The sequence below is a fragment of the Kwoniella shandongensis genome, chromosome 11 (genome assembly GCF_008629635.2).
Source record: "Kwoniella shandongensis chromosome 11, complete sequence".
Taxonomy (NCBI): domain Eukaryota; kingdom Fungi; phylum Basidiomycota; class Tremellomycetes; order Tremellales; family Cryptococcaceae; genus Kwoniella; species Kwoniella shandongensis.
In genome coordinates, this window is record NC_089297.1 from 895 (window position 1) to 25169 (window position 24275).

Below are 24275 nucleotides of genomic sequence, written 5' to 3' on the forward strand. Positions count from 1 at the left end.
ATACTTTCCTAAGTGGGGGGCGAACAGGGATTTTACCACAGTGACGGAAAGTGTTCTCCTAAGTGGGGGGAAGAAGGGGTTTTCGCTACCAGGGATTTGTATCACCAAGGGGCAAGGCGGGGATTTGCTCCAGGAGACAACACGGGGAGAATCAATGCATTGAGGGTATGCTACAGAATCTTACACGCATGATTAACAAACTTACAGCTACATGATCACATCTATAAGGTTGCACAGCGCCATGCGCTACTAATTACTCCTCCTCCATCAGAGAAACCGTCGCTAACACTCTCTGCCAGGCCAATTCTTCAAAATCAACGAATGCGAGGACGAGCCAGGCTTTCGCTCTAAATCGCGTCGACCAGTCCACCCTCATGCTTGCCCACACCCACATCCCGATCCTCACACCGAGAGAGTCTTCCTCTAAACGGTACCATCGATTGTTGAACGCTTGATCGAGCGCAGCCGGATCACTCATGTCGCATAAACGATCCATCGTCTGTTTGGCATGGATAACGGTGGGGTTCTTGATCCATAGGCTTGGAGGTGGCCTGGGTTCGAGTGCCCAGATGATCCTGACCCATTTGAGGCGGGCGATCGTATCGTCGGAAGGCCACTTCGCACCGGCAGACCAACAACCCATTCGGTAGAGATTGAAGACAATCGGAGTGATGGGGACTTGCTCGAGCAGCGGAATCGATGAACGTTTACGAGTGCAATCGAGAGATGGGGAAGAAGAGGACAAGTCGGAGCGGAGTGTGTTGATTTGTGGACCTTGAGCGATTCTCCGATCCCCCAGCTGCAAGCCCCCGTCGTGAGGAGGTAGTACTGCTTGCCAGGCCAGCTCAGTGTCGAGATAAGACCATTCCGCTTCATTCTCAGCGTCGAGGGATGCAATGGTGGATGATGATCGACGGACAAGCGTCCACTCTTGGTGAGCAACCGATAGAGGGATGTAGTTGAGGTTGGTATCGGGTGTAGGTAGACCGGTGAATCCTCGATCAGCCGGGAGACCGAATACATGGTAGGATATGACGTCGGCTTGAAGAGAGGGAGATGAGACAGGGGTATGCGGATGGTCGGTCCTTCCTGAATGGTCGATCCTTCCCGAATAGTCCACCTCCTCTGCGATCCCACTCTCCTCGCTTCGTCCACTCATGTTGGCTTCGATATCTAGGCAGGAGCTGTCCCAGTCTGAGCTCTGCGTTCGCGGCGACGGGATAGGAGGAAGTGTGGTGTGGTTGTCGACGAGGGGAGTTGAGGGGTGAGGACATCGTGAATGGGTAGACATGGGCTGGGATGAACGAACGATTAGCAGTGAACAGCATGAATTGAATCGAACTCACCTGATCAGGTACGTTCGTCTCACATCCAATAGCTCGCAAGTACCGTGATATCCTCTTCTTTCCCCTCTCGCTCTCTTTCCATTGAACAAGCCTGTTCATATCCTCCTCCTTATCCAACCCGAATCCCTGGGCGCCGTAGTCGTCATCGAGCGAAGGTTGAAGCAAGTGTTTGGGTGTGGAAGTTATCGTTCCACGGTGCTCGAGGCGGACTATCAGCGATGGCAAGCTACAATGCATCACCAGGTACGAGTTGCAGAAGAAACATTGAGGAAAGTCGATTTGTGCAGCGTCGGGTAGGGATTTGATGGTAGGAAGTACCGTAAGGAAGCAGGGGATGTTCAACGTCGAAGTCGCCCAGCATCGCCAGGGCTCTGTCACTCTGAGTTGGTCAGATGGTCAACAAATGTCGAAACCACTGGATCGGAGTTGAAGACGACAACATCGGGACACGACAGCGTAAAAGGTAGCGTATGAAGCAGAGTACTCACTCAAGCCCGCTCGTCAGGAAGTTCCCCAGTATTGCCTCTTTGTTTCCTACTGCATGAGTTTGTGTCATGTTTGGTCCGAATGCTGGTCATGATCGGTATCGTATTGGGTAGTCATAAACAAACTTGATGTGAAAAGGAAGATGAGGAGTCGAGATGATAAGTGACGAGGTTGAAACGAGGTGGGCAGGTGGCGATTATGTAATCGTGATTTTGAAACGGGAAATCGCAGATAAGAGGCAAAACTCCCAAGGGAATTCCCGGGAGATAGGAGAAAACCGAGAATGGGAGACCGGGAAAAATACTCCCGGGGGCTGATAATGTTAAGCTGAAAACTAGCTCGACAGAGCAAGATAAGATGACAAATCGAAGATATAACAACCCTCTATCCTCGCCCTGACGACCTCCGTGGCCTAGAAGTCCCGCTCTGGCTCGCTTCTACCTTCACATTGAATAGCTCCTTATTCCTGTCCTCCATCACAGCTTTTCTCCTCGCCGCTTCAAGCTGCAGAAGCCCCCTCAGCAATCCCGGATCGACGTCTTCTGGCAATGAAGCGAGCTCATGTAGCAGAAACATCCACGTGCCCACTTTTCCTCCCACTCTGTCCTTTACCCTGCTTATACCCATCAAATGCTTGGTCAATGCCGTACGCAGGCTGTCTATACCGTAGCGCTGGGCCGAGGCGTTGACGCCCTCCTTGAACCCAGCCAAATGCAGGTCAACAGTATCTCGGTATTCCGACGCTATCTCCTCCACAGCCCAAGTCAACCTGTACCTCTCCGAAAGCACCGCCGTTTGTTCCGGACCTGGGAAAAGAGAAGGAGCATTATCGAGGTAACGCAAGTATTGGCCGCGGTGCATTCCCAAGGTCCAAGCGTGGAACGATGGGAACGGTGCTGGAGGTTCGGTAACCGAATTTTCGGGCTGGGTGGATCCCGCAATGGTGTCTTGAGTATCTTGAGTTTCGTATGCAGAGAAGGCAGCGGGGTTGTCATGGGGAGCATACAGGTCGAATGAAGGTGGAGGAGGGGATGGAGTGGTGGGAGGGATTGGCGGTCCGGCACGTATTGGTAAGGATGGATATGGATCAGGAGTGGGAGATCTGTCTTGGGTATTGATCGTATCGGTATGCGGAATCTCGGCGGAAATATCGTCGGTAGGAACTCTGGAACGGGGCGCAAATGTCGGTGCGGCGGTGTGAGGTGAAATAGAGGATTCGGCGATGATATCAATAATCAATTGCTTGAAGGTGGGAGACTTGACGATAGCGTCTGCAGTTGTTTCGCTTGTGATGAAAGATGCGAGCATCCTCCTCCCGTCCTCTGTTGCAAAATGATCGTCGACCGAAGCTTTGACCCGTTCTTCAAGTGATCGCTTCACTGCATCGTCTCCAAATCCATCGATTATCCCTCCCTTGAATGCCTCGCTTCTCATAACCTCGTCCTGTTGCGCTACCTTTACCACCCCATCCTTCATCTCTACGACCTCCAACAGACTCTTGACAGAGTCAAATGCCGTGACGACCTCGACGATGACTCTGCGTAGAAATGTGCCCCTTGCAAATGACATAAGTCCGTTTGCGAACTCCCCAGAGTCCAGAACAAGGTCGACGGTCGAAGGCTGGAGGAGCTGTTGGGAGATGGCGGTTGAAAGGGAGGACGAAGACAAAAGTTTGTCGAGGATGATCTCGATGGGGGGTTTTGCAGATCGTGTACCGGCTAGGGCCTGAGCAAGCTCGACCAGGAAAGTCTGAGAAGTTGCGACTGATGTGACGAACTGGTGGTCCTGCGCGTTCTTCTGCATAGCTCCCAGCCAGACCTGCTCCCATGTCGTATTGCCAGCCAACGCCTTCGCGAACCAAGGACTCCCCGCGATTCCTTCCATCTTTCTCTGTGTCGCTCCGCCTTGCTCATACCTGTCCAGGGCGTTGGTCCACCACCCAGACTTCGATATCCTCTCGCCAGTTGCCTCTTCTTCCATTAACTCTCGGACGTGGGGGCGTAGCATATCTCGGGTTGCTGACCTTGTGGAAAGATCTGGCAAGTATGATAAAAGGTTGTCGAGGAAGTTGGATCGGACTTGACGATTGATGGCGGTAGCAGCTTGACCGGTGAACGTCCCATCAACTATCTCCAGCTTCGATATTCCCTTCTCCAATTGTTCCACCCTCTGACGTAGACCCGCGCTCTCGCTCACGGCAGCCGTCGTTTGAACGCGTGCGTTCTTCAATTCCAACTTCAATTTCTCCAGCTCGTTCTCCCGGATCAAACGCATCGTCTCGTAGTGTTGGGCCGTCGATTTGGCTTTGCCCAGTTCCCCTTGCAAGTCTGCCACCTTGTTCTCCCCCTCTTTTACGAGCGCATTCACCCTCGTGGTGAAAAGATCGTCTAGTTTTCCGATCTGGCCAAGTCGCTCATTGGTCTTCTCCCTATCCGCATCAACCTTCGATCTCTCCATGTACAGGTTGACCCGTTCCGCACTCAACCGATCTTGCTCTATCTTTGCTTCTTCCTGCATCTTCAGCACCTTCTCAAGGTTCGCATTCCCTTTATCAACCCATCCCTGTTCCGTCTGCAGGTGATAAAGCTCCGACCCTCGAAGTCTGTCAAGCTCATAACGCAACCCCCTCACCCTTTCTTCCAGGATCGTGATCTGGTCAAGCTTAGATTTGGAGGGGACCTCAGCAGGGTCGAGTGGGGGAGATGAGGCGGGGATGGAATCAGGAATGAAGTTCGGGGGATTTGTAGATCGTGGAAGTTGGGCGAGAGACGGGAAATCGTCATTGTGGACTTGGGAAGTTGCCGAAACGAGGATGCGCGGGCGAGAAGGAGAAAGAGGTGGAGCAAAAAGAGGTGCAGAAGAGGGTCGATCGGGCAATGATTGTCGAGGGGAATTGGGAGGATTATACGACTCGATCCGACGTCGCCGAGGCGACTGGCCTTCCTGATCAAAGCGGTCACGGGTAGCAGTAGAAGGAGGTGAGTGGCGACGAGGGATGGCTAGAGCGCCCTCATTGATCGGACGAGGAGGAGGGGGAGGCGGACGACGGGAGCTGCGACGGGGACGATTCGGAGGGGTCCCAGAAATGGAGATTGTGCCGCGATGAGTCCTCGCCTAATATCAGATAGTCAGGTTTTGAGGATTGGACTCTAACACTTTGCCAACCAGACGTACCGCGAGTGGAGAGGTAGGAGATTTGGGGGTAGAAGCAGGCAAAGACGCGACTTTTGGCCGAGACCGCTGAGGACAGGAAGCACAGTTAGCGTTGTATCAGGCGGTAGAGAGTAGGTACTCACCACATTTACATGTCTGCGAGATCTGGCGGTTGGTTGTTGCTGATGGGGAAACTAGTATAAGCGTTAGGACGTCACAATTCAAGGGTTTTTAAAAATTTAGACAACTTACGAGGGGTGGAAAGGGAATGGTATTTCTAAAAGCGCCGATGTCTTCCTGCTCCGAGTCGACAACAATATCATCCGATGCATCCTGTGGCGCAATGACCAGGATCAGCGAATATCTCACAATGATCGTAAAGCTTATCGAGGTGTGACGGAAACGAGATGAGGAACGAGGGGCCCAAGCAAACTCACAAGGGGCGGTGTTGAACGTTCTTGTAAACCAGGAGATTGAGACAGGGAGACATCTTGGTCAGGTTGTTGCCGAAGCTCTTGGTGTTGCCGGGTCTGTTGTTGCGGGTGCTGCTGTGTAGAAGATGAACCATTAGCTGCAAAGGCAAATCAAACGTTCGTAGTGATGAACCAGATGGAGCTGTACGCACTTACGGCAATTTCAGATCGACCTTCACCCTGAACATATCCCTGGGACAATTTTCCCGGGAAAAAAAGTCCCGGTATCGTCAGCTTTACAAAAATCCCCGGTTGAAGCTTGAAATGAACAAGGTACGCACTTCAACAATTGCTTACTGGCACAATGCATTGATTACGTATGCAGGCAAGTAGCCAGAATCAATCAGCCGAAGACATCACGTGAGGTCAAAGTTGTATGGCTCGGGAGGAGGACGTCTCATAGGGTTCGGGGATTTTCTTACGTAGAAAGGTTGTAACGCGGGGAAAAAGCCACGTGGCCTGCCCAGGCTTTCCGTACAGCGGGAGAAAGGTTGTGTGGTGGAAAGGGGGATTTGTCGTGACCAGATAGGTTCAGAAACCGCTGTGCGAGTGCGACAAACACTACAGATACATATACAAGCGTATAATGACAACACAGCTCACTACTGCTACGATTGTCCACACCCTCTTATCTTTCCCCTATGTCCCGTTTCAAACCCCCACGTCGTGACTGCTCGTCGGAGTGGCTTCGTGCTGCCGAAACAAATCCGCCAGCCAGTCATCCAACGTCGATGTATCTGTCAGGCTGACTGGATCTACTGTAAGATCGACATCGCTTTGACCCACTGGCGTTGTGGATATGCCACCCGAACTACGCATGTCGTCTATACTTGTTGTCCCTTGGGTGAACGTATTTTGTTCGGGCGTACGTGTGAACGACGTCTGAGTTTTACCGCTAGGCAAGTCGACTGCGGCTTGATATATCACATTTACGATATCGGCGATCTTTGCGCGGGTTGCTATCGGCTCGGCCTGATTGTGACCCAGAGCCCAGCGATTCATTACCTCCTTTGCCAGTCGCAAGGACGCGAGCGACTCGGTATCCCTCTCCGCGGTGTAGTGGTAATATCTGTTGCGTCAGTCGGATGTAATATATTGTTGACTCACTGAGAGAGCGCCGCGTATGTCATAGCATATTTCACGAGTAACCAGCAATCGAGTGGAACGTCGCCGTGCTTTGACATCCACGATATCGCGAGTCTCGACCGCATGACCACCTGGAACCATCGCGTGGGAGTGGGTTGAAAAGTGATATGTTGTGGGAGATTCCGGTTCAGCTTGACGAATGGTCTGTAAAAGATTGTCTGGGAGATGATCAGCCGGGAAGTGCGCAGTGAGCGAATCAACACACACACACACACACCTCGGTGCAAGCTATAGTCAAGGCCAAAATCCCACCCTGCGTCGAGGTCGTCATGCCTACAAAGGAGAACTCTTCTGGTACCGAGTCGACAAAATTGTCGATATCCGTCTGCAGATTCACCAGCTCCCGATCGGTACATTGTTGCAACGCCCTGGGGCGATACAGCGTACGCACTGGCGCAGTATCAGCGTGTATAATTCTGTGATTTGATAGAACGACTCACTGACGGTTCCCAGCAGACAGCTGAGCTGGAGGACATGTCAGTCGGTCCGTTACTTGGTCACTTACTTGATACAGCTGAGCCTGAAACCCGTGCGAGTCGTCTGGTGTTTGCAAAAGACTTTGATTCGCAGAAGGATCCTCGCAGTCGCCAAGATGGATGCTGAATGGGAGACCAAATGCTCCCGCGTACCTGGGACGATAAGACAAAGTCCTAAGCGCTCTGAACTCACCATCGGTCCATAATAACGCATCCAATCCAGATTCTAGCTCTATCAGCGTACGCTTCTGCTGACCAATGCCGCTCGTCAAGTCGATGTAGTCCGATATCTTGCGCTTGTCGAATAGCAGAGCCGACTCGGAGCCAACAGCTGGATCCTCCTTCCATGTTGGTGTCGCCGTGTATCTCATGCGACATGCCGGAGATCAGCATGATCTGAATGTGCAGTAAGGTAGATACACTGGCGACATTCTCAGCCAGCTGCCGGGCGAGACGCGACCGAATACTCGAGTAAACCGCGAATGGTACTTGTCGCGACAGTGCTGCAACTGCCAGTATAGAGGGGAGGATCTGGGGTGTCGCATCGATCACAGCCATGACACGATGGGGAGGGATGATGGGGTTGATTGGGGCGATGTGGGTTTTGTAGAAAGAGATGACTTCGCGTTAGTATTTTACCGCCATGGCGAACTCACGATTTAGAATGATATCCTCCCTCAGTTGCTGCTGCGTAATCTGTTGCTCTTTTGACAAATGCGCCGCATCACTTCCGAATACCCGATCGTCGGTGATGCGAAATGAGCCGTACAGTCGATCATGTTGAGCTACCGCCAGGCCGTCCAAAACGTCGGATAGAATAGTCGCAGCCGCAGTTGGTCCTTTGAATCGTCAGCGGGCGTTGAATAGGCACGGTACCTACCTTGGTGTCGGAGATCGACGCCGCTCGTTTTCAGATTCAGAGTGTTTGAAGTATTCGTATGAATTGGAAGTGATGATGGAGGAATCGGGTGTTCTTCATACCGTGTGTGATCGACAACGAACGCCCTCTCGCCCACACCTCGATCGCTCCGTTCCCGCTCTGCGCCCTCTTCTTCCTGCCGGGGATTCTCCGTCAATCTCGCCACCAGCGTGAATGGGTCTCCTGAAGCCGAATTCCTTCCACTCCTTGAACGCTCCACGTCGTTCGCTGCCATATGTACGCCGCGTAGGGCGATCTGCCGTGCTACATTCTGCTTCTGCTCCGATGTGGTCGCCCGGTCAACGAGTACACGGAGTCTGCGTTTGTCCTATGTGTGTCAGCGACAGTAAGGCCAGACTCGCTTACTATTTTAGCCGGTTGTGTGGATTCACATCGTCTGCCAGACTGTATACGATCAGCCGTGTGGATGTGACATGTCTATGTATGATATATGGGACGTACCAGGTGACAAGATCGACACACATCAATTGACGAGTCGTTAAAGTCACATCTGAGGTCGGTGTTAGTAGACAGCGCGAGATCGCTTGAGCTCTCTCACCTAAGCTTCCTCCTACGACACGAGTCACACGCTCGCTGTGCTTTACGCCTCCTTGACGGTCCTGCTTCAGAGTCCGACATGTCGACACGACTGGTTGAATAGATCGCTGAAGTTGATGCTTTTAATGGTTTATGACTGAGCGATAACATGAGAATGACTTTACACATCATTTGCAAATGCAACAATGACGTGATGTCACATCGATAACGCGATTGATAAAGATGAATTGTTAACGGAGCATGCTCCCGAACTGATAAGAAAAGACTTTAGTTGGTTCAACGGCTTCAATTCGATATATCGGACACATGACTTGCAAATGATACATTTTGAGCCGCAAATTCATTTCACGCATGCAACGTAGCGTCAGATGGCCCGAGAACGTACGAGGAGTATCGTATGGTCGCTGCCTGCCTAGCCGTGCACTGGTGCTGCATGTATACAATGCAAATCTCACTCGAATTTCACTTCCTTCTCGCCGCTTCCGTTGCAGTGACTCCACAATTCGTATCTCCTTCTAAGACGAATTCGGGAAGACCAGCCAATCGGTATCCACCTTGATCATGTCAAGCAGCTTTTCTTTGATCAAATTGATGGTCCGTCGGTCTGTTCGGCGGTGGCAAAACTGTCGAGGTAAGCTTGTATAGAGGGGAGGGATAGGACAATGTGATGTCGAGGTGAAGTCGCGGTGTTGAAATCATCCAGATACCTTGTGCTTCGGCTTACTGATTCCAGCTACGAGATTGAGTATCAGCTAGGCAAATACGTTTGACGAAGCCAGCACGGTTTGTGCGAATTACAACGGGCAGATTATAAGGGGAGTGTAGGATATCAATCATGATGAACTCACTACACGGTGATGTGCTTGCCTCCCCGATTCATCCCTCCAAGCATTTTTCCATCATCTCAACGCCATGTTATCCATACAGACTTTCTTCACTTCCGTCGACCAAGAGTTGCTGGCGATTGGAGCTAGTTTTTGACGTTTAATGAGGTGAAAAGGGGGAATTTGAGTGATGGCGAGTTTGGTGATGTGTACCGTGCATGTTCTGACCGATGTCGTATATCATATGCTTGTAAGTCGTGCTTGATTAAATGCATAGGTTAATGCATCACTTTGTTGTAGAAATTGATATGACGTGAAAGGATGTAGTGATGAAAGGATAGGGAAAGTATTGTCTCAATATGCAATGCGTTGCATAGCGATTCTCAACTTTGTACATATGTATCGACTCGACCTGCTATGATGACAACAACCACCCATGCTTACAACCACCGCTTACACCTCATACCGGTCTCTCCGCCAACGAGGTGATCCGGCACAAATGGCGTCGTTCATCCGACGGGAAGTTGGTCGTCGCGGTGTGCTGAATTATCGGAGTCAGTCAGCACCATTCAACCCCTTCTTGCCGAAAGACTCACCTGAGTTGACCGGTTGTCCCACACCACCACGCTCCCAGCTTCCCATTTGACCCTACAGGCAAAGTCCTGACCTCTGGCGATGTGTCCAGTCAAGAAACACAACAGATTGTCGCTCTCCTCCTTTCTGTACCCGACAACTTTTTGCGTAATCACCTATGCATCGTCAGCGGTGGTCATAGAATGTATAACTTACTTCATTGACGAACAAGCATTTCTTGCCCGTGACCGGATGGGTTCGTACGATTGGATGAACGTTGCGCGCTGTGTGTTGTCAGCGATGGTCAAACGTACATACAGGCTACTCACGCGCTTCTCTGCGACGAGGATTGTACGGCAGATAATGCTCAGCTTCCAACCCCTCGAGCCGTTTCTGGAACTCTGGCGACAGTCTTTCGTACGCTTCAACAGTCGAGGTGTAAAGGGTGTCTCCACCGCCGTTCCTGGGTGTTTCGAGAACGAACAGGAGGGTGATCCCTGGGGGGTTGAGTTCGGACGACCCATCGGTGTGCCAGGTTACGCTGGTGAGGTGGTTGGCAATGACGTTTACCGAATTGTTGACCGACTTTTCCTTTGCATCCTGGAAAATGGAATAATACTGAGGTAGGTCTTTTGGGTGTCGATCGGACGGGTGAAGGTAATGCGGACCAAAGTGACGGATAAACTTGAGCTGGTCTTCAGGCTCAATGTCTTTAAAGTTCTGTTTTCTGAAGACGACGACCCCTCTTTCCGAGACGAAACGGGATAACTGATCACGACCCTCCGACGTCAGCTCGCTAAGCTGGATCCCAGTGACTTCTGTGCCGATGACAGGTGTCAAGTGTTCAACCTCGACGCCGGGAGGGAGAAGCTCGGGAAAGGCTGGATCGGCGCGATTTCCTGGATCCTCGTGTTCGAAGGGCTCGGGATCGGGGAACACCTCGTTTGGGTCAAATGGCTCAGGCAAGAATCGGGGACTACACATGAGCGAGATTGTTCACTAAATAGTACTCACTACTTGGGCGATGTCTCTGACTGACTGAGCTCGGCTTCTGCTATCTTTGCGGTAAGTCGTCCGATGGAAAAGTCCTAATTGCACGCACGTCAGCTTGTCATCACAACTGTTAATGCATACTCACCTCATCCCAGGTGCTTTTCCAGCTGTCTCGAGCGGTGATCGCCAAGACATACTTCAGGAATCGTGCGTATCGTGGGTCTGTGTTGATTGTCTCGAAAGTTCGCTTCCCCGCAGGAGCGATTCCGTGTTTGCCGTATGCGTAGAGACGGCCAACGAAGGGCGCAATCAAAATGTCCGCGATAGTAAGCTTGGAACCTAGCACAAACGGCCCTTCAGGATGCATCAAGTTCTGAGTGGTAAAAATAGCTTCCAGTTGTCGTTCGTGATACACTTCCTGCTCTGCGGTTGTGAGTCGTTTGCCGATAACCGGAAGCAGCTCTGGTTGCAAAGTTCTGAGTGCGACTCTTGAAAAGTGCGACGACTGAGCGCGCTGGAAATCACCGATAGGCTGTAATTCTGGAACGCTTTGAACGATGTATTCGACGATATCGGCAGATTCGGTCAGATAGATCGGAGGTTTGCCGACGGCTAGGATGGGCACCTGTCCAGCAGGATTGGCTTCGAGCAGCCTGATCCAATGTCAGCGGAAGCTCAAGACACTCAACGCACCATTTCGGTTTTTTCGACAAATCAACTTCAGTGACTGTATACGGCAAACCGGCCTCTTCAAGCGCAATCAAGACCCGGTGAGCCCATCGTCCGCCCTGCTTCCATTAGCTGGATGCATACGACACAACGAATCCGACTTTACCTTGTTTACGATTGCATTTATGGGAATGTCCCGACCAAGTTTGTTTTTGGAGCTTGCAATATCGACGGTCATACTGGCTACGAAGATGTTGAGTGTGATGCATAATCTCATTCAGACTCAACCCACTCTTGTATATAACTTTTCTACGCCGTAAACCACTGATATGATTATCAATGGCATCATCCGATCACCCACCATCAATCCCGAGGGATTAGCTTGCAATGACGTGCTCAAAGATCCCGAAAGATTGCGGAATTCGGGTCAAAGAATGTCGCCAACCCGATCGGTCGTAATATTATCAATTATCACGACAGAGAACGCGATATGACATCCCGGAGTGTGCAACGGTGTGTTGTTCAAGATGCAAAGAGATATAAGGATTGGTCGCGAGGTATGGATACGAGTATGTGTCACGATCAAGCAGAACCATCGACTCGCAATGGCAGAAGGCGTAACGGGTCCAGTACCTCCCCCGCAGATCCTTGGATCTTATATCTCGGATATCAGTGAAGATGAGCGACGACGCGACCGGAAGCTCCGCATAAAGCTGGATGTCATTTTCATGACATGTGAGTGGCTAGTTGGGTATTCGTCGAGATTGTACTGACACATTGCGTAGATGTTACCCTGAGCTACACTCTGAAGTTCTTAGACCGTGAGTGAGACGTACTCGTTTCGACGGTCAAACTAACTACAACCGGTTCAGAGTCCAACTATACGTATGCCTATGTATCGGGCATGCAAGAGAACCTCAGCCTGTATGGCAACGAGTTGACATGGATGGGAACGATCTTCTCCATCGGATACGTAAGTGATACAATGTATGCATGCATCAGACAGCTGAACGTAAACTACAGATTCTAGGCACGATCCCGACTCAGCTTCTGCTTACCTATATCCGACCCAGCTACTTTCTGGGAAGTGTGGAGTGAGTAGTAAGCGTGAATAACAGCACAGTGCAGAGCTGATCTTAATCAGGATGGTGTGGGGAGTCTTTGTGCTCTGCATGGCAGCGGCGAAATCGGTCCATACTATTTATGCCATGCGGTGAGTCAAAGGTACTACGGCGCGGGCCCGGCTGACGAGGAAATAGGTTCTTGATAGGTACATCTTGCATCGGAGGTTTGAGTTGCGAAACTGATTGAGCTGAATAGGTCTCTTCGAGGCGTCGTCGTACCCTGGATTGATCGCTGTCATGGCTGCGTGGTGTAGGTTTACGTTCCTAGCTTGGCTAGAATCCAGCTCAAGTCTAACGCTTCATTAGATACGCCTAAAGAGCTGGGCAAACGGGTCGCAATCCTGCAATCCGCGTCTGCGTTAGGAGCCATGTGGGCCGGCTATCTTCAAGCGGCTGTGTTTGCTGGATTGAACGGAACGCACGGTCTTCCGGTGAGTCATGCTGAAGAGGTCAACTTGTGCAGTGTGTTGATCGCGATCACAGGGTTGGAAATGGGGTTTTATCGTGAACGGAGCAATCACGTGAGTGGAGCCACGATAAAAACCGATATTGCGCCCTTGGCTGATCGAGCACGCCTTGATAGCATACCCGTGGGCCTCTTGGGATACTTCTGTATACCAGACTCACCCGCCAACACTCGTGCTAGATGGCTCTCATCGTCCGACATTGCCTTGGCGAAACTGCGTATGGCAAGAGTTGGTCGTGCACCTGCTCGTGGACTGTCCAAACGTACATTAGTCAAAGTCTTCACGACTTGGCCGTTGTATGCTTTCATCCTGCCCTACGGGTGAGTACAGGCTCAAGGTGGAAAATCATCCAGCTGACAAAATACAGCTTATGGGTGATCAACGGTCAAGCAATTGGATTCTTCAGTCTTTGGCTGAAATCGACAAAGAGATTCTGTGAGTGACAGGTATTGACGAGCAGCACTAATCTTGTCAGCTACTGTCAAGGTCAATTTGATCCCTACCGGTGGTTACGCCCTGGAAATTGTCACCGCAATCCTTTGGGCCGGTCTGTCTGACGCGTTCGACACGAGATGGCCGTTGATCGTAGTATCAGGATGTGAGTCATGGGTTTGACAATTCACGGCTGACGTCAGTGTTCGGTGTATTCGGCTCTATCGTTCTGACTATCTGGAACGTGTCCTTTGGACTTCACTTCGCCGGCCACATTCTAATATTCGCAACAATCGGTGGATCTGCTCTCATCCTTGTGAGTAGAGTCGTTCGAACTACTTTGCCAATGCTAAAAGGGCTGCTTCAGACATGGGTGTCCGAGGTAGCAGGAGGAGATGCGGAGGCGCGAATCCTGATCGTTGCGATTCTCAACACGTTCGCTTATGTCCTCAACGCTGCCCTGCCTTGTGAGTTTGTTACAACGTGGGTGAAGCTAATGTATAGTCGTCATGTACCCTTCGAAGCAAGCTCCGCATTACAAGGTGAGTTTCTACCACATGGGCGTAAGTTCCTCGCTAAGCTGTCACAGTACGGATATCAAATAAGTCTTGGATTCTGGCTCGTTGCCATAGCCATGATCGTCTATATTGGCGTGTTCCTGAGAAAGCGGCCGTCGTGAGTTGCCATTTTATCTCGCAATTGTATGGGCGAATGGCTGATACCGGACGAAATAGTCCTTTCACGCAAGAAGATGAGACCCTTACGCCAGACAGCCAGTCGTACGATGAAGACTCCAAGGAAACGACCGTTGATCGCGTTCAGCGTCTAAGTACAGTGTAGAAGGTGACATGCATTCAGGTCAAGGGCGCACGTTCTGCTCTTTAGAATCGTTCTTATTTGATTCAGGCACAGTTGTGCGTAGATATACATGCATTCCCCTTGTAGCCGAAGCTCACATGTACAATAGTGCAGGGATTGCATTCGCAGCGGTCCAAAGCAACGTCAAGCTGTATATGCCGTCTGCCCGGATGTCTACTGCGTTATATATGGATCCACCCTTGAAGCTGGATTGAATGGCCGTGAAACCGAAAACTACAGTACATGTCAGCGGCCGCCATACACGAAATAACGCTGGAATCGATCATTTCCGACGGAACAATGTGACGTGATCTCAATCGGGACCTATGTGGTGACCGGTGCTAATACAGGGGGTACTATATTTATGTCGTAGCGGCTAAAGATATCACCGTCATTTGGGTGGCGGCTTTGCGTAAAGGTCGAGCATGTGCAAGACCTGGGTTTCCGGGGGTCTGTGAATGCCAGCTATGCAGAACACCGCTCGTGGATAATTGACATGTACGGCGAGCGAAGTGAACGCGCGCTGCCAAATGGGGGATGAGCAGTGTTTGCGGCAATTTTGACAGCTGCTTGTGGGGCACCCGTGGAGGAGATCTGGGAAGTAGGCAGAAGCGAGACGCGAGATGAACAGGACGACAGATGGTAAGGATCTCGCATTGTTTCAATGTGTGTGTCGCGTTGGTGTATTCAGTGAGGATGCCTGTGACTCTGGCAACGTTTCAGACACTGTTGCTTGCTGCGATGACTGCGTTGCATACGACAGCATCGCCCGGCGGCCTTTTCTTGTCACTGCCAGAATAGATCCCACACCTCCTTTCCAACGGAGCAGTAGTTAAAATAAAACGGAGACGGGCATCGCTCAGAGAGTGAGTGGTGTTCAGGGAAAACAACGCTGTCTTGGCCCGTCTGCCCGAATAATAACAACAATTAATGGAACGATCAGTGCAACGTGATAGACTTATACAACTCCCCTTCTTCATCTCCATTCATCTTTCATTTCTTCATTCCAACCTTGCATACACCCCATCACACATCATCGACAATGTCAGTCGGTATTGGGGACTACAACTTTGCACAGGAAGCTCCAGAGCTGGGTCGTGTCCTGTCGAGGGTCACTTCCGCTCCCGCCGATCATTCAAACCATTCAGAGAAACCCGACCCCGCTCCCACCACTCGACAACAGCGCGACCATGAGATCGCAGACCTCGCACGACAAATGTCTCGTGTCTCCGTGCATGGGGGACAATCGCACGATATCTTCAACTACAACAAGGACAGCGATCTCGATCCGTTCTCCGACAACTTCAACGCGAGGAAATGGGTCAAGGAGATGAGCAGGTTGAGTCAGGAGTCGTCGCCGAGGAGGACTGCGGGTATCTCGTTTACTGGTATGAGCGTGCACGGTTTTGGTTCGGATGCAGGTGAGTGCGACGTGCTTTTCTGCATACCAAATCAACGCTGACAACTCTGTAGACTACCAAAAGACAGTCAGCAACATCGGTCTATCCCTTCTCAGTTCCACTCGTGATCTGATCAGCAACCGAAAACGCAAAGTCCACATTCTCAACGATATGGATGGTGTACTAGAGTCTGGAGAGATGCTAGTGGTGCTTGGTCCTCCTGGAAGGTGAGTCCGCCAATCATGCAAGTGGTCACAAGCTGACCCTTGCATAGTGGTTGCACAACTCTGCTCAAGACCATCGCTGGAGAGATGAACGGTATATTCTTGAACGACGAGGCGGAGATCAACTATCGAGGTGAGTAAATGTATTTCATGATTTTAACGCAAGCCTGACACGCCAACAGGTATCACGCCGAAACAAATGCACAGTCAGTTCCGTGGAGAGGCAATCTACACCGCCGAGGTGGACGTTCACTTCCCCGGTATGACTGTCGGCGAAACACTTCAGTGAGTTGGTCTTTGCTTAAACACCTGGCGCGTACTGACAGTCTTCAGATTCGCTGCCGAGGCTCGTGCACCGAGGAACCCCCCCGGAGGCTTGAGTAGGATCGAGTTCGCTACGCACTACAGAGATGTCATCATGTCGGTGTTCGGTATCGGCCACACCATCAACACCAAAGTAGGAAACGATTACATCCGAGGTGTCTCTGGTGGAGAGTGAGTGGGCATGGCCATAAAGTTGACACAATGCTAATTGCCTCCTCGCCTTCCTCTTACCTGCTCTCCATCACAACCCATCTCCTCTCACCACTTCCGCCCCCCCCCCACAGACGAAAGCGTGTATCCATCTCCGAAGCCGCTCTCGCCGGTGCCCCTCTCCAATGCTGGGACAATTCCACTCGAGGTCTCGACTCCGCCAACGCCATCGAGTTCTGTAAAACCCTCCGAATGCAGGCAGAATACCTCGGCACCACCGCCGTCGTTGCTATTTACCAATCTCCCCAATCCGCATACGACCTCTTCGACAAGGTGTCCGTGCTTTACGAGGGCGAGCAGATCTTCTTCGGCAAGGCGGATGAAGCTAAACCATTCTTCGTGGAGATGGGTTTCGATTGTCCGCTTCAACAGACCACTCCGGACTTCTTGACCAGTTTGACCAGTGCTTCGGAGCGTAAAGCAAGGCCCGGATTCGAACATCGAGTCCCCAACACGCCCAAGGAGTTTGTGCAGAGATGGAAGGAGAGTGAGGCGTACGCCAAGCTGAGGAGGGAGATCGCATCGTTCAACGAGCGACATCCAGTCGGAGGCGAGAGATACGAAGAGTTCTTAGTGTCGAGACGAGCTCAACAATCAAAACGAACGTGAGTGTTTCCTCCAATAGCGCCAGGCCATGCTAACCCACGTCCGTAGCCGCGCTACTTCCCCCTACACACTATCCTACGGTCAACAGATCAAGCTCTGTGTCGCTCGAGGATTCTGGCGATTACGCGCCGATCCGAGTTTGACCCTCACACAGCTGTTCGGTAACTTTGTCATGGGTCTGATCATCAGTTCTGTCTTCTACAATCTTCGTGAGTGTTTTGTTGCTACTCACAACTCACATCTGACATGTGTTACAGAACCTACAACGGACAGTTTCTACCAACGAGGATCTTTGTTGTTCTTCGCGGTATTGCTCAATGCTTTCGGTGCTGCCTTGGAAGTGAGTGCGGCCTAAATCACCGCTGTCACGCGCTGACCTCTTTCAGATTCTCACTCTGTATGCTCAACGTCCGATCGTGGAGAAGCACGCCCGTTACGCTTTGTGAGTGGACACGAGACCACCCAATGTTCAACGCTGACTCGGCCCGTAGCTACCATCCCTCTGCCGAAGCCTTCGCTTCTATGCTCGTCGACATGCCTTACAAAGTCCTCAACTGTATCTTCTTCAACCTGATCCTTTACTTTATGACGAATCTTCGACGTGAACCAGGTGAGTTGTCTGCTTGAGGTGCCCTGACGCCCACTAACCCACCCTCCCCAGGACCATTCTTCTTCTACCTCATGATCAACTTCTTCGCTACCCTCACCATGTCGATGATCTTCCGTACAATCGGTTCAGTCTCTCGTCAATTCGTCGCCGCCATGACTCCCGCCTCTGCCATCATGATCGGTCTCGTCGTGTACACTGGTTTCGCCATCCCTGTCACCAAGATGCGAGGCTGGTCACGATGGATCAACTACATCGATCCGATCGCCTACGCTTTCGAATCCCTTATGGTCAACGAGTTCCACGGCAGAGACTTCAGCTGTTCGACTTATGTCCCGCCAGCTGCGTTCCCGGCATACGCCAATGTGGGAGCTGCCAACCGTATCTGTAGCGTCGTTGGTGCAACGGCTGGATCAAACTCGGTCAACGGTGACACGTACCTCTCGCTTTCCTTCGCATATTCCCATAGTAACAAATGGAGAAACTTTGGTATCCTTCTCGCCTTCATGTTCTTCTTTTTTGCGACGTATATTGGTGCTACCGGTGAGTAATCAATTGACGTGATCATCGGTCAATGCTAACTCCCTCGCAGAGGTCATCACGGAGAAGCAGTCCAAGGGAGAAATCCTCGTCTACCCCAAGGGCCAGATCCCCAAAGCCCTCCGCTCGTCAAAGAAGGGTGACTCCGAGTCAAACGATTCGAATGAAAAGGTCAAACCATCCAACGGCTCGGAATCGTCCGGCGGCGCAAGCACTGCGATCATCCAAAGGCAAACCAGTATCTTCTCTTGGCGAGACGTCGTCTACGACATCAAGATCAAGAAGGAAACTAGGCGTATCTTGGATCATGTTGATGGTTGGGTCAAGCCCGGAACTCTCACCGCGCTCATGGTGAGTTGCTCTGCGCTGTTTAACATGTAACAAGCACTGACGTCAGCTTAGGGCGTGTCTGGAGCGGGTAAAACCACACTGCTCGACGTTCTGGCCACTCGTGTCACGATGGGTGTTGTCACTGGTGAAATGCTGGTCGACGGGCATCAACGAGACGTGTCATTCCAGAGAAAGACCGGTTACGTCCAACAACAAGACATTCACCTCCAGACCAGCACCGTCCGTGAAGCCCTCAGATTTAGTGCTCTCCTCCGACAGCCCAAACAAGTCAGCAAGGATGAAAAGTTCCGATACGTCGAAGAGGTGCTCAAGTTGTTGGAGATGGACGGGTATGCGGATGCAGTCGTTGGTGTGCCGGGTACAGGTGGGTCAGGAATATATTCCGAACGTCAAGCACCACGCTCACCCTTTCTTCTACAGGTCTCAACGTCGAGCAGCGTAAGCGACTCACGATCGGTGTCGAACTCGTCGCCAAACCCGAACTCTTGCTCTTCCTCGACGAACCCACCTCTGGTCTCGACTCGCAAACCTCTTGGAACATTCTTCAACTCCTCCGCAAGCTCACCGAAAACGGCCAAGCCATTCTCTGCACCATCCACCAGCCCTCAGCCATCCTCTTCGAGAACTTTGACCGCCTCTTGTTCCTCGCCAAGGGCGGTAAAACCGTCTACTTTGGCGAAGTCGGCAAGGAGTCGCACATCTTGATCGATTACTTTGTCAGAAACGGTGCGACAGCGCCCCCTCCCGGCGAGAACCCCGCCGAATGGATGCTCGCTGCTATCGGTGCAGCTCCTGGTAGTCACACAAACGTCGATTGGCATCAACAATGGCTCGACAGTCATGAAAGGACCCTTGTGCACAAAGAGCTCGACCGGTTGAAGCAAGAGAGACCTCCGGCCAAGGAGACGACTGGAATGACAAAGGCAGACAAGGCGGCATACTCGGAGTTCGCTGCGGGTTTCGGCACTCAGTTTGTCGTCGTGTTGAAGCGAGTGTTCGAGCAGTACTGGCGAACACCATCGTACATCTACTCCAAGTTCTTCCTCGCTGTCGCTTCGGTAAGTATACTCACTGCCTGCGCTTGAGTCATCGCTGACAATCGTTCCAGTCCCTCTTCATCGGTTTCTCCTTCTTCAAAGCCGACACATCCCAGCTTGGTCTGCAAAGTCAGCTATTCTCGGCTTTCATGGTGAGTGCAACTCGGCAATGAACCATGTGTTTCGCTGACAACCCCCCGCAGTCCTTCTTGATCTTCGGTCAACTCGTCCAACAAATCATGCCCAACTTTGTCGTCCAACGAAGCTTGTACGAGTCGAGAGAGCGACCATCCAAGACATACGACTGGAAGGTGTTTATCCTGAGCAACATTGTCGTGGAGATTCCCTGGTCGAGTGAGTCAATTGTCCCCTTTCAGTGACAACCGCTAACCTGCCCCCAGTCCTCGTTGGAACGCTGTACTTCTTCTGCTGGTACTACCCCATCGGCTACTACCGCAACGCAGTCCCCACCCACACTGTCAACGTCCGAGGCGCTCTCATGTGGCTGTACATGCAGACTTTCTTCCTCTTCACCTCGACGTTCGCCACTGCTATCGTCGCTGGTATGGACTTGGCCGAGACTGCGGGAAATATCGCTCAACTCATGTTCTCACTGTGTCTCATCTTCAACGGGTACGTGGATTTGTCCTGATCTGGCGCTAGCGCTGACAGCATCGCAGTGTTCTGGTCGTCTACAACTCCCTCCCCGGGTTCTGGAAGTTCATGTACCGAGTCTCTCCGTTCACCTACCTCGTGGAAGGTCTCTTGGCAGTTGCTGTCGCCGATACCAAGGTGGTCTGCTCCAATACCGAATTGCTTCATTTCGACCCTCCAAGCGGTCAAACGTGTCGAGCGTACCTTACCCAGTACATCAGTCTGGCTGGAGGATACTTGACAGATGACAACGCGACTAGCAATTGTGAATTCTGCTCGATCGACAGTACCAATACCTTCCTCGCGAACTTCAACATCAAGTACTCGCATCGGTGAGCAATTGTTCTTTGGTCTGTTCCTGGAAATGAGCTGACCGTTTGCAGATGGAGAAACTTCGGTCTCATGTGGGTGTACATCATCGTCAATGTCATCGCCGCTATCGGTTTCTACTGGCTTGTCCGAGTGGTAAGTCCCATCTCAGTTGTCTTAGGTGATTCTCGCTGACTCCCCTTTGTAGCCTAAGAAAGCTGGCAAGGAGAAATCTACTTCAGAGCGAGCGGATCTCACGGCCGTGTCTCGTGAAAAGTCCCGAGAGACTGGCAAGGTATCTCAGTAAACTGAACGAGGTTTACCTCCAAAATGCATGGACACTTAAGCATCGACCCGTATATAATCAGTCTTTGTAGTACAATGACTCTATACCCATATTAGATGAACAGTATTTCCGTTTTGACGTGAGAATGCGCCAGACATTTGACAGGCGGAGGTGACAAAGGAACGAACGAGTAGATTGTGTGGTATCATATGGTTTGACAAGATTGTACATACATTGCTGCTTGTTACAACCCCTGCTGCTTGCCCTCAACCACCGCCAGACACTCTCGGAAATCCTTCCAGTGATGCATGATCACGATCGCTCCGCACTCCTCCGTCAACAAGCGTACCATCCGATCAACCTCTTCCTGTCCATCTTCGTAATAAGGCCCCACATACCCAATCAAGGGGATACCAGCTCGATTCGCCGCTGTCGCGCCTGACTTGCTATCCTCGATCGCGACACTGTTGCTGGGGTCGACGCCGAGTTGTTGACACGCGTAGAGATAGACGGCGGGATCAGGTTTGGATGTTGGAGGAACCATGGATGCGGCGGAGAAGACTTTTGATGGGGGGAAGTAGACGTCTTGATGGGTAGTTTCGATGGAAGCGAGAACTCGAGGAAGAGCGCTTGAACTGACAATGGCGAGATTGTACATGTTTTCCTCCCTCAATGACTCCAGAACAGGCATCACTCCTTCACAAGGTACCGCGGCAGCCTTGATCTTGCCGATTGTTGTGCCCAACTCCTTTCCAACCCATCCATCGAGATCCTCCGTGGGCACTGTGAAGCCGTGTTTGACTTCCAAAGCAGCGATCAGACCTCGAAAGTTTCGACCGACAAACTCGCGTTGTAGTTCCGGTCCGGCATATCGGTGAGTGATGTTCGGTGCATATGCAGCGATGATGGCGTTGGATAACTCGGCACAAGCTGCAAATGCGAGGGGTTCAGACAGGACGAGCGTGTTGTCGCAGTCGAACAGGATGGTACTGATCTAAGGCGTGTGAGCGTGCGTGCATGTATAGCATAGGAGTTGACATTGCACTCACAGGAGGCATGATAAACGGATTAGATTATACGATTAAGTTGAAGAAGAGTTGAGAGATTTAATATAACCAGTCATAACGATGAAGGCGAATGACGCGTTGAACGGACAAACCCATCGACTCCGCTTTGGATGTTACATCATCAAAGTACAAAGTACAAAGTAACGTTATATGCTTAAAATTTCTCTCTCGCTTGTGAGAGTCGTCCTAGTTATCTTAATTGCGCTGCGGGAAGGAACAAGGATCGCGACTCTCCGGAGGAAGAATTGGGTTTTATCTGCGGGGTATCTCATCGTTGACGACTACGGTTTTTGAATCAGTGATTGCGGGGGTGGATAGATAACGAGCATACAGGTAGAAACAAAACAAAATGATGCATCTGTTGTATCGTGACTAGCTCTTAATTAAAGAACAATAAGAGATACCTTGTGCACAACAAACATGCCAAGAATAGTACAGTTACCTCGGTCAGACCCGCAATTGAAGCGCCGCACCGCACCACACCGGACCACACCACATCCAACCAAAACACGTCCCTCCATGTTCAATCAGATTCTACTCTTTCTTCGTTCATTACCCCAACAAACCACCCTCACGACTCGGTTAATGACCCTTACGACGTACACGATTCGGGGTTAGGACAGACCATTCCCGTCCCAACCAGCTTTCAGCATGCTTGGCAATGTCAAAAACATACGACTGCCATTGGCCGCTCTTCGACGTCGACTCGTGCAAAATCCCAAAACTTCCATATTGTCCTTCGTCGTCCTCCTCATCGCAATCCTCTACTTTGCTCTCTGGCGTGTTGAACATGGAGACTTTGGTCGATGGTATTGGAACTATGGAATAGTGCTTCATCCCGCTATGATCCACATCATGCCATATGGAAATTGGGGACCGGTGGAAGGACCCCCAAGGTGGATTCAGGAGATACATGATGCGCCTTGGATGGGACATTGGAGGATACCAGAGCTGTCAGAACCGGTCTACAATCGTTCCCTATCATCCATCACACCACCCAGACACCCTCACGACCAAAGAGGACTCATCAGTCCCTCCCTCATCAAGATCCACATCTTCTCCACGGTCAAGCCCAAAGCTCAGGAAAAACGACATCTAATCCGCCGACTATCACCCATCTTCCAAATCCCACCTGCTTATCGACATCTTATCGAAGTCAAGTTTGTCGTCGGCCATGCTTACAAGGAAGATTGGAGCGTCGATGAGGAGATGGAGGCATCGTTGACAGAGGAACAGGAGATGTATGGCGACATGTTCCGACTCAACTTGTATCACGGCGAGAATCTGAGAGAGGGAAAGATCTTGGACTGGATCCGAGCGGTAGGAGACGGTGAAGATGGTGGAAGGGATTCATGGTGGTTGTTCAAGGTGGACGATGATGTGAGTGGTATTGTCATCAAGTCTTTAGCAAAGTCTCGCTGACACTTCACCTTCTAGTCTGTTCTCAACCTTCCTACCTTCCTAGACACTCTAATCACGCTCGACCCGCACATCCCTCACTACCTCGGAACGTCATTGAACCGATGGCCGCCATACCAACACCACTTCACAGGCATGGTCACGGGCTTCAGCTGGGGCGTGGTGAGTGCCGGGATACCACGATGGAGACTTAAGAGAGTCCGGTCGTCAAGATACGTTGTAGCTTACCTCTACCTTATTCCCAGGTGAAAACCATGGCTGCTGGTATCGCCAAGATGCCCCGAGGAGATATTGAATGGTCGTATGACGATGATGTGTTGACAGGCGAGATCATGGTGAGTTTTGTCAATGGGTCTCTACACACCTCGACCGAGACATTGCTAATACTGTAATGTTCAGTTCGACCTCCCTTCCGGACCGCAATGCCGTCGACAATCCTCTCACGACTCCTCCAATGTCGAACTCTTGCCTGACTATTGTGATCCACACCGACCTCCACCATGGGGCTGGACCTCATCTCCTCTTTCTCCCGATCCACGTACCGACCTTGTCCGCTACGACTTTGTTCGACGTATGGGTGACAAGGATGTTTGGTTCGTGAAAGGGGATGTTGCTCGACATTCTTGGTTCTTCAAATTCCCGGAAGGATGGGAGAAGGAGTGGAAGAAGAATATCAAGGGGAAGATGTGGAAACCACCAAAGTGGTTTGAGAGGTTTGCGGATCCTGCCATAGGGGCGTAGGAG

At 51.3% G+C, this 24275-nt stretch overlaps 7 protein-coding genes across 7 annotated transcripts; 3 read left to right on the forward strand and 4 right to left on the reverse strand.

Moving 5' to 3' along the window:
- Positions 1 to 253: 253 nt before the first annotated feature.
- Positions 254 to 1902, reverse strand: CI109_105896 (uncharacterized protein; the record flags this gene model as incomplete). Its single annotated transcript, XM_065967744.1, has 3 exons — positions 254 to 1294; positions 1347 to 1725; positions 1835 to 1902. 3 exons carry the CDS (start codon positions 1900 to 1902, stop codon positions 254 to 256), a joined length of 1488 nt encoding a protein of 495 aa, XP_065823816.1.
- Positions 1903 to 2216: 314 nt separating this feature from the next.
- On the reverse strand, positions 2217 to 8638 carry CI109_105897 (uncharacterized protein; the record flags this gene model as incomplete). The annotated part of the gene is made up of 16 exons (XM_065967745.1): positions 2217 to 4946; positions 5007 to 5072; positions 5129 to 5167; positions 5238 to 5318; positions 5423 to 5533; positions 5615 to 5650; positions 6245 to 6430; positions 6566 to 6762; positions 6822 to 6994; positions 7045 to 7064; positions 7110 to 7203; positions 7274 to 7700; positions 7961 to 8276; positions 8366 to 8404; positions 8462 to 8510; positions 8559 to 8638. The coding sequence occupies 16 exons, from the start codon at positions 8636 to 8638 to the stop codon at positions 2217 to 2219; spliced, it is 4644 nt and encodes a 1547-aa protein (XP_065823817.1).
- A 1203-nt stretch (positions 8639 to 9841) lies between these two features.
- Positions 9842 to 11643, reverse strand: CI109_105898 (uncharacterized protein; the record flags this gene model as incomplete). The annotated part of the gene is made up of 7 exons (XM_065967746.1): positions 9842 to 9922; positions 9978 to 10097; positions 10171 to 10238; positions 10284 to 10930; positions 10990 to 11042; positions 11093 to 11572; positions 11641 to 11643. 7 exons carry the CDS (start codon positions 11641 to 11643, stop codon positions 9842 to 9844), a joined length of 1452 nt encoding a protein of 483 aa, XP_065823818.1.
- Positions 11644 to 12221: 578 nt separating this feature from the next.
- Positions 12222 to 14479, forward strand: CI109_105899 (uncharacterized protein; the record flags this gene model as incomplete). Its single annotated transcript, XM_065967747.1, has 16 exons — positions 12222 to 12351; positions 12402 to 12437; positions 12489 to 12589; positions 12640 to 12710; positions 12761 to 12829; positions 12876 to 12886; positions 12937 to 12990; positions 13047 to 13171; positions 13224 to 13261; positions 13324 to 13527; positions 13575 to 13642; positions 13843 to 13955; positions 14007 to 14106; positions 14168 to 14181; positions 14229 to 14314; positions 14374 to 14479. 16 exons carry the CDS (start codon positions 12222 to 12224, stop codon positions 14477 to 14479), a joined length of 1326 nt encoding a protein of 441 aa, XP_065823819.1.
- A 1060-nt stretch (positions 14480 to 15539) lies between these two features.
- CI109_105900 (uncharacterized protein) lies at positions 15540 to 21066 on the forward strand (the record flags this gene model as incomplete). Its single annotated transcript, XM_032007790.1, has 20 exons — positions 15540 to 15918; positions 15971 to 16124; positions 16172 to 16254; positions 16304 to 16406; positions 16455 to 16616; positions 16730 to 17260; positions 17310 to 17470; positions 17519 to 17601; positions 17648 to 17703; positions 17753 to 17871; positions 17923 to 18411; positions 18461 to 18759; positions 18811 to 19123; positions 19180 to 19817; positions 19868 to 19948; positions 20000 to 20150; positions 20198 to 20429; positions 20477 to 20782; positions 20834 to 20915; positions 20968 to 21066. 20 exons carry the CDS (start codon positions 15540 to 15542, stop codon positions 21064 to 21066), a joined length of 4521 nt encoding a protein of 1506 aa, XP_031857958.1.
- Positions 21067 to 21289: 223 nt separating this feature from the next.
- On the reverse strand, positions 21290 to 22103 carry CI109_105901 (uncharacterized protein; the record flags this gene model as incomplete). Its single annotated transcript, XM_032007789.1, has 2 exons — positions 21290 to 22039; positions 22095 to 22103. 2 exons carry the CDS (start codon positions 22101 to 22103, stop codon positions 21290 to 21292), a joined length of 759 nt encoding a protein of 252 aa, XP_031857957.1.
- A 660-nt stretch (positions 22104 to 22763) lies between these two features.
- CI109_105902 (uncharacterized protein) lies at positions 22764 to 24272 on the forward strand (the record flags this gene model as incomplete). Its single annotated transcript, XM_032007788.1, has 4 exons — positions 22764 to 23492; positions 23550 to 23693; positions 23777 to 23866; positions 23931 to 24272. The coding sequence occupies 4 exons, from the start codon at positions 22764 to 22766 to the stop codon at positions 24270 to 24272; spliced, it is 1305 nt and encodes a 434-aa protein (XP_031857956.1).
- Between the last annotated feature and the right edge of the window lie 3 nt (positions 24273 to 24275).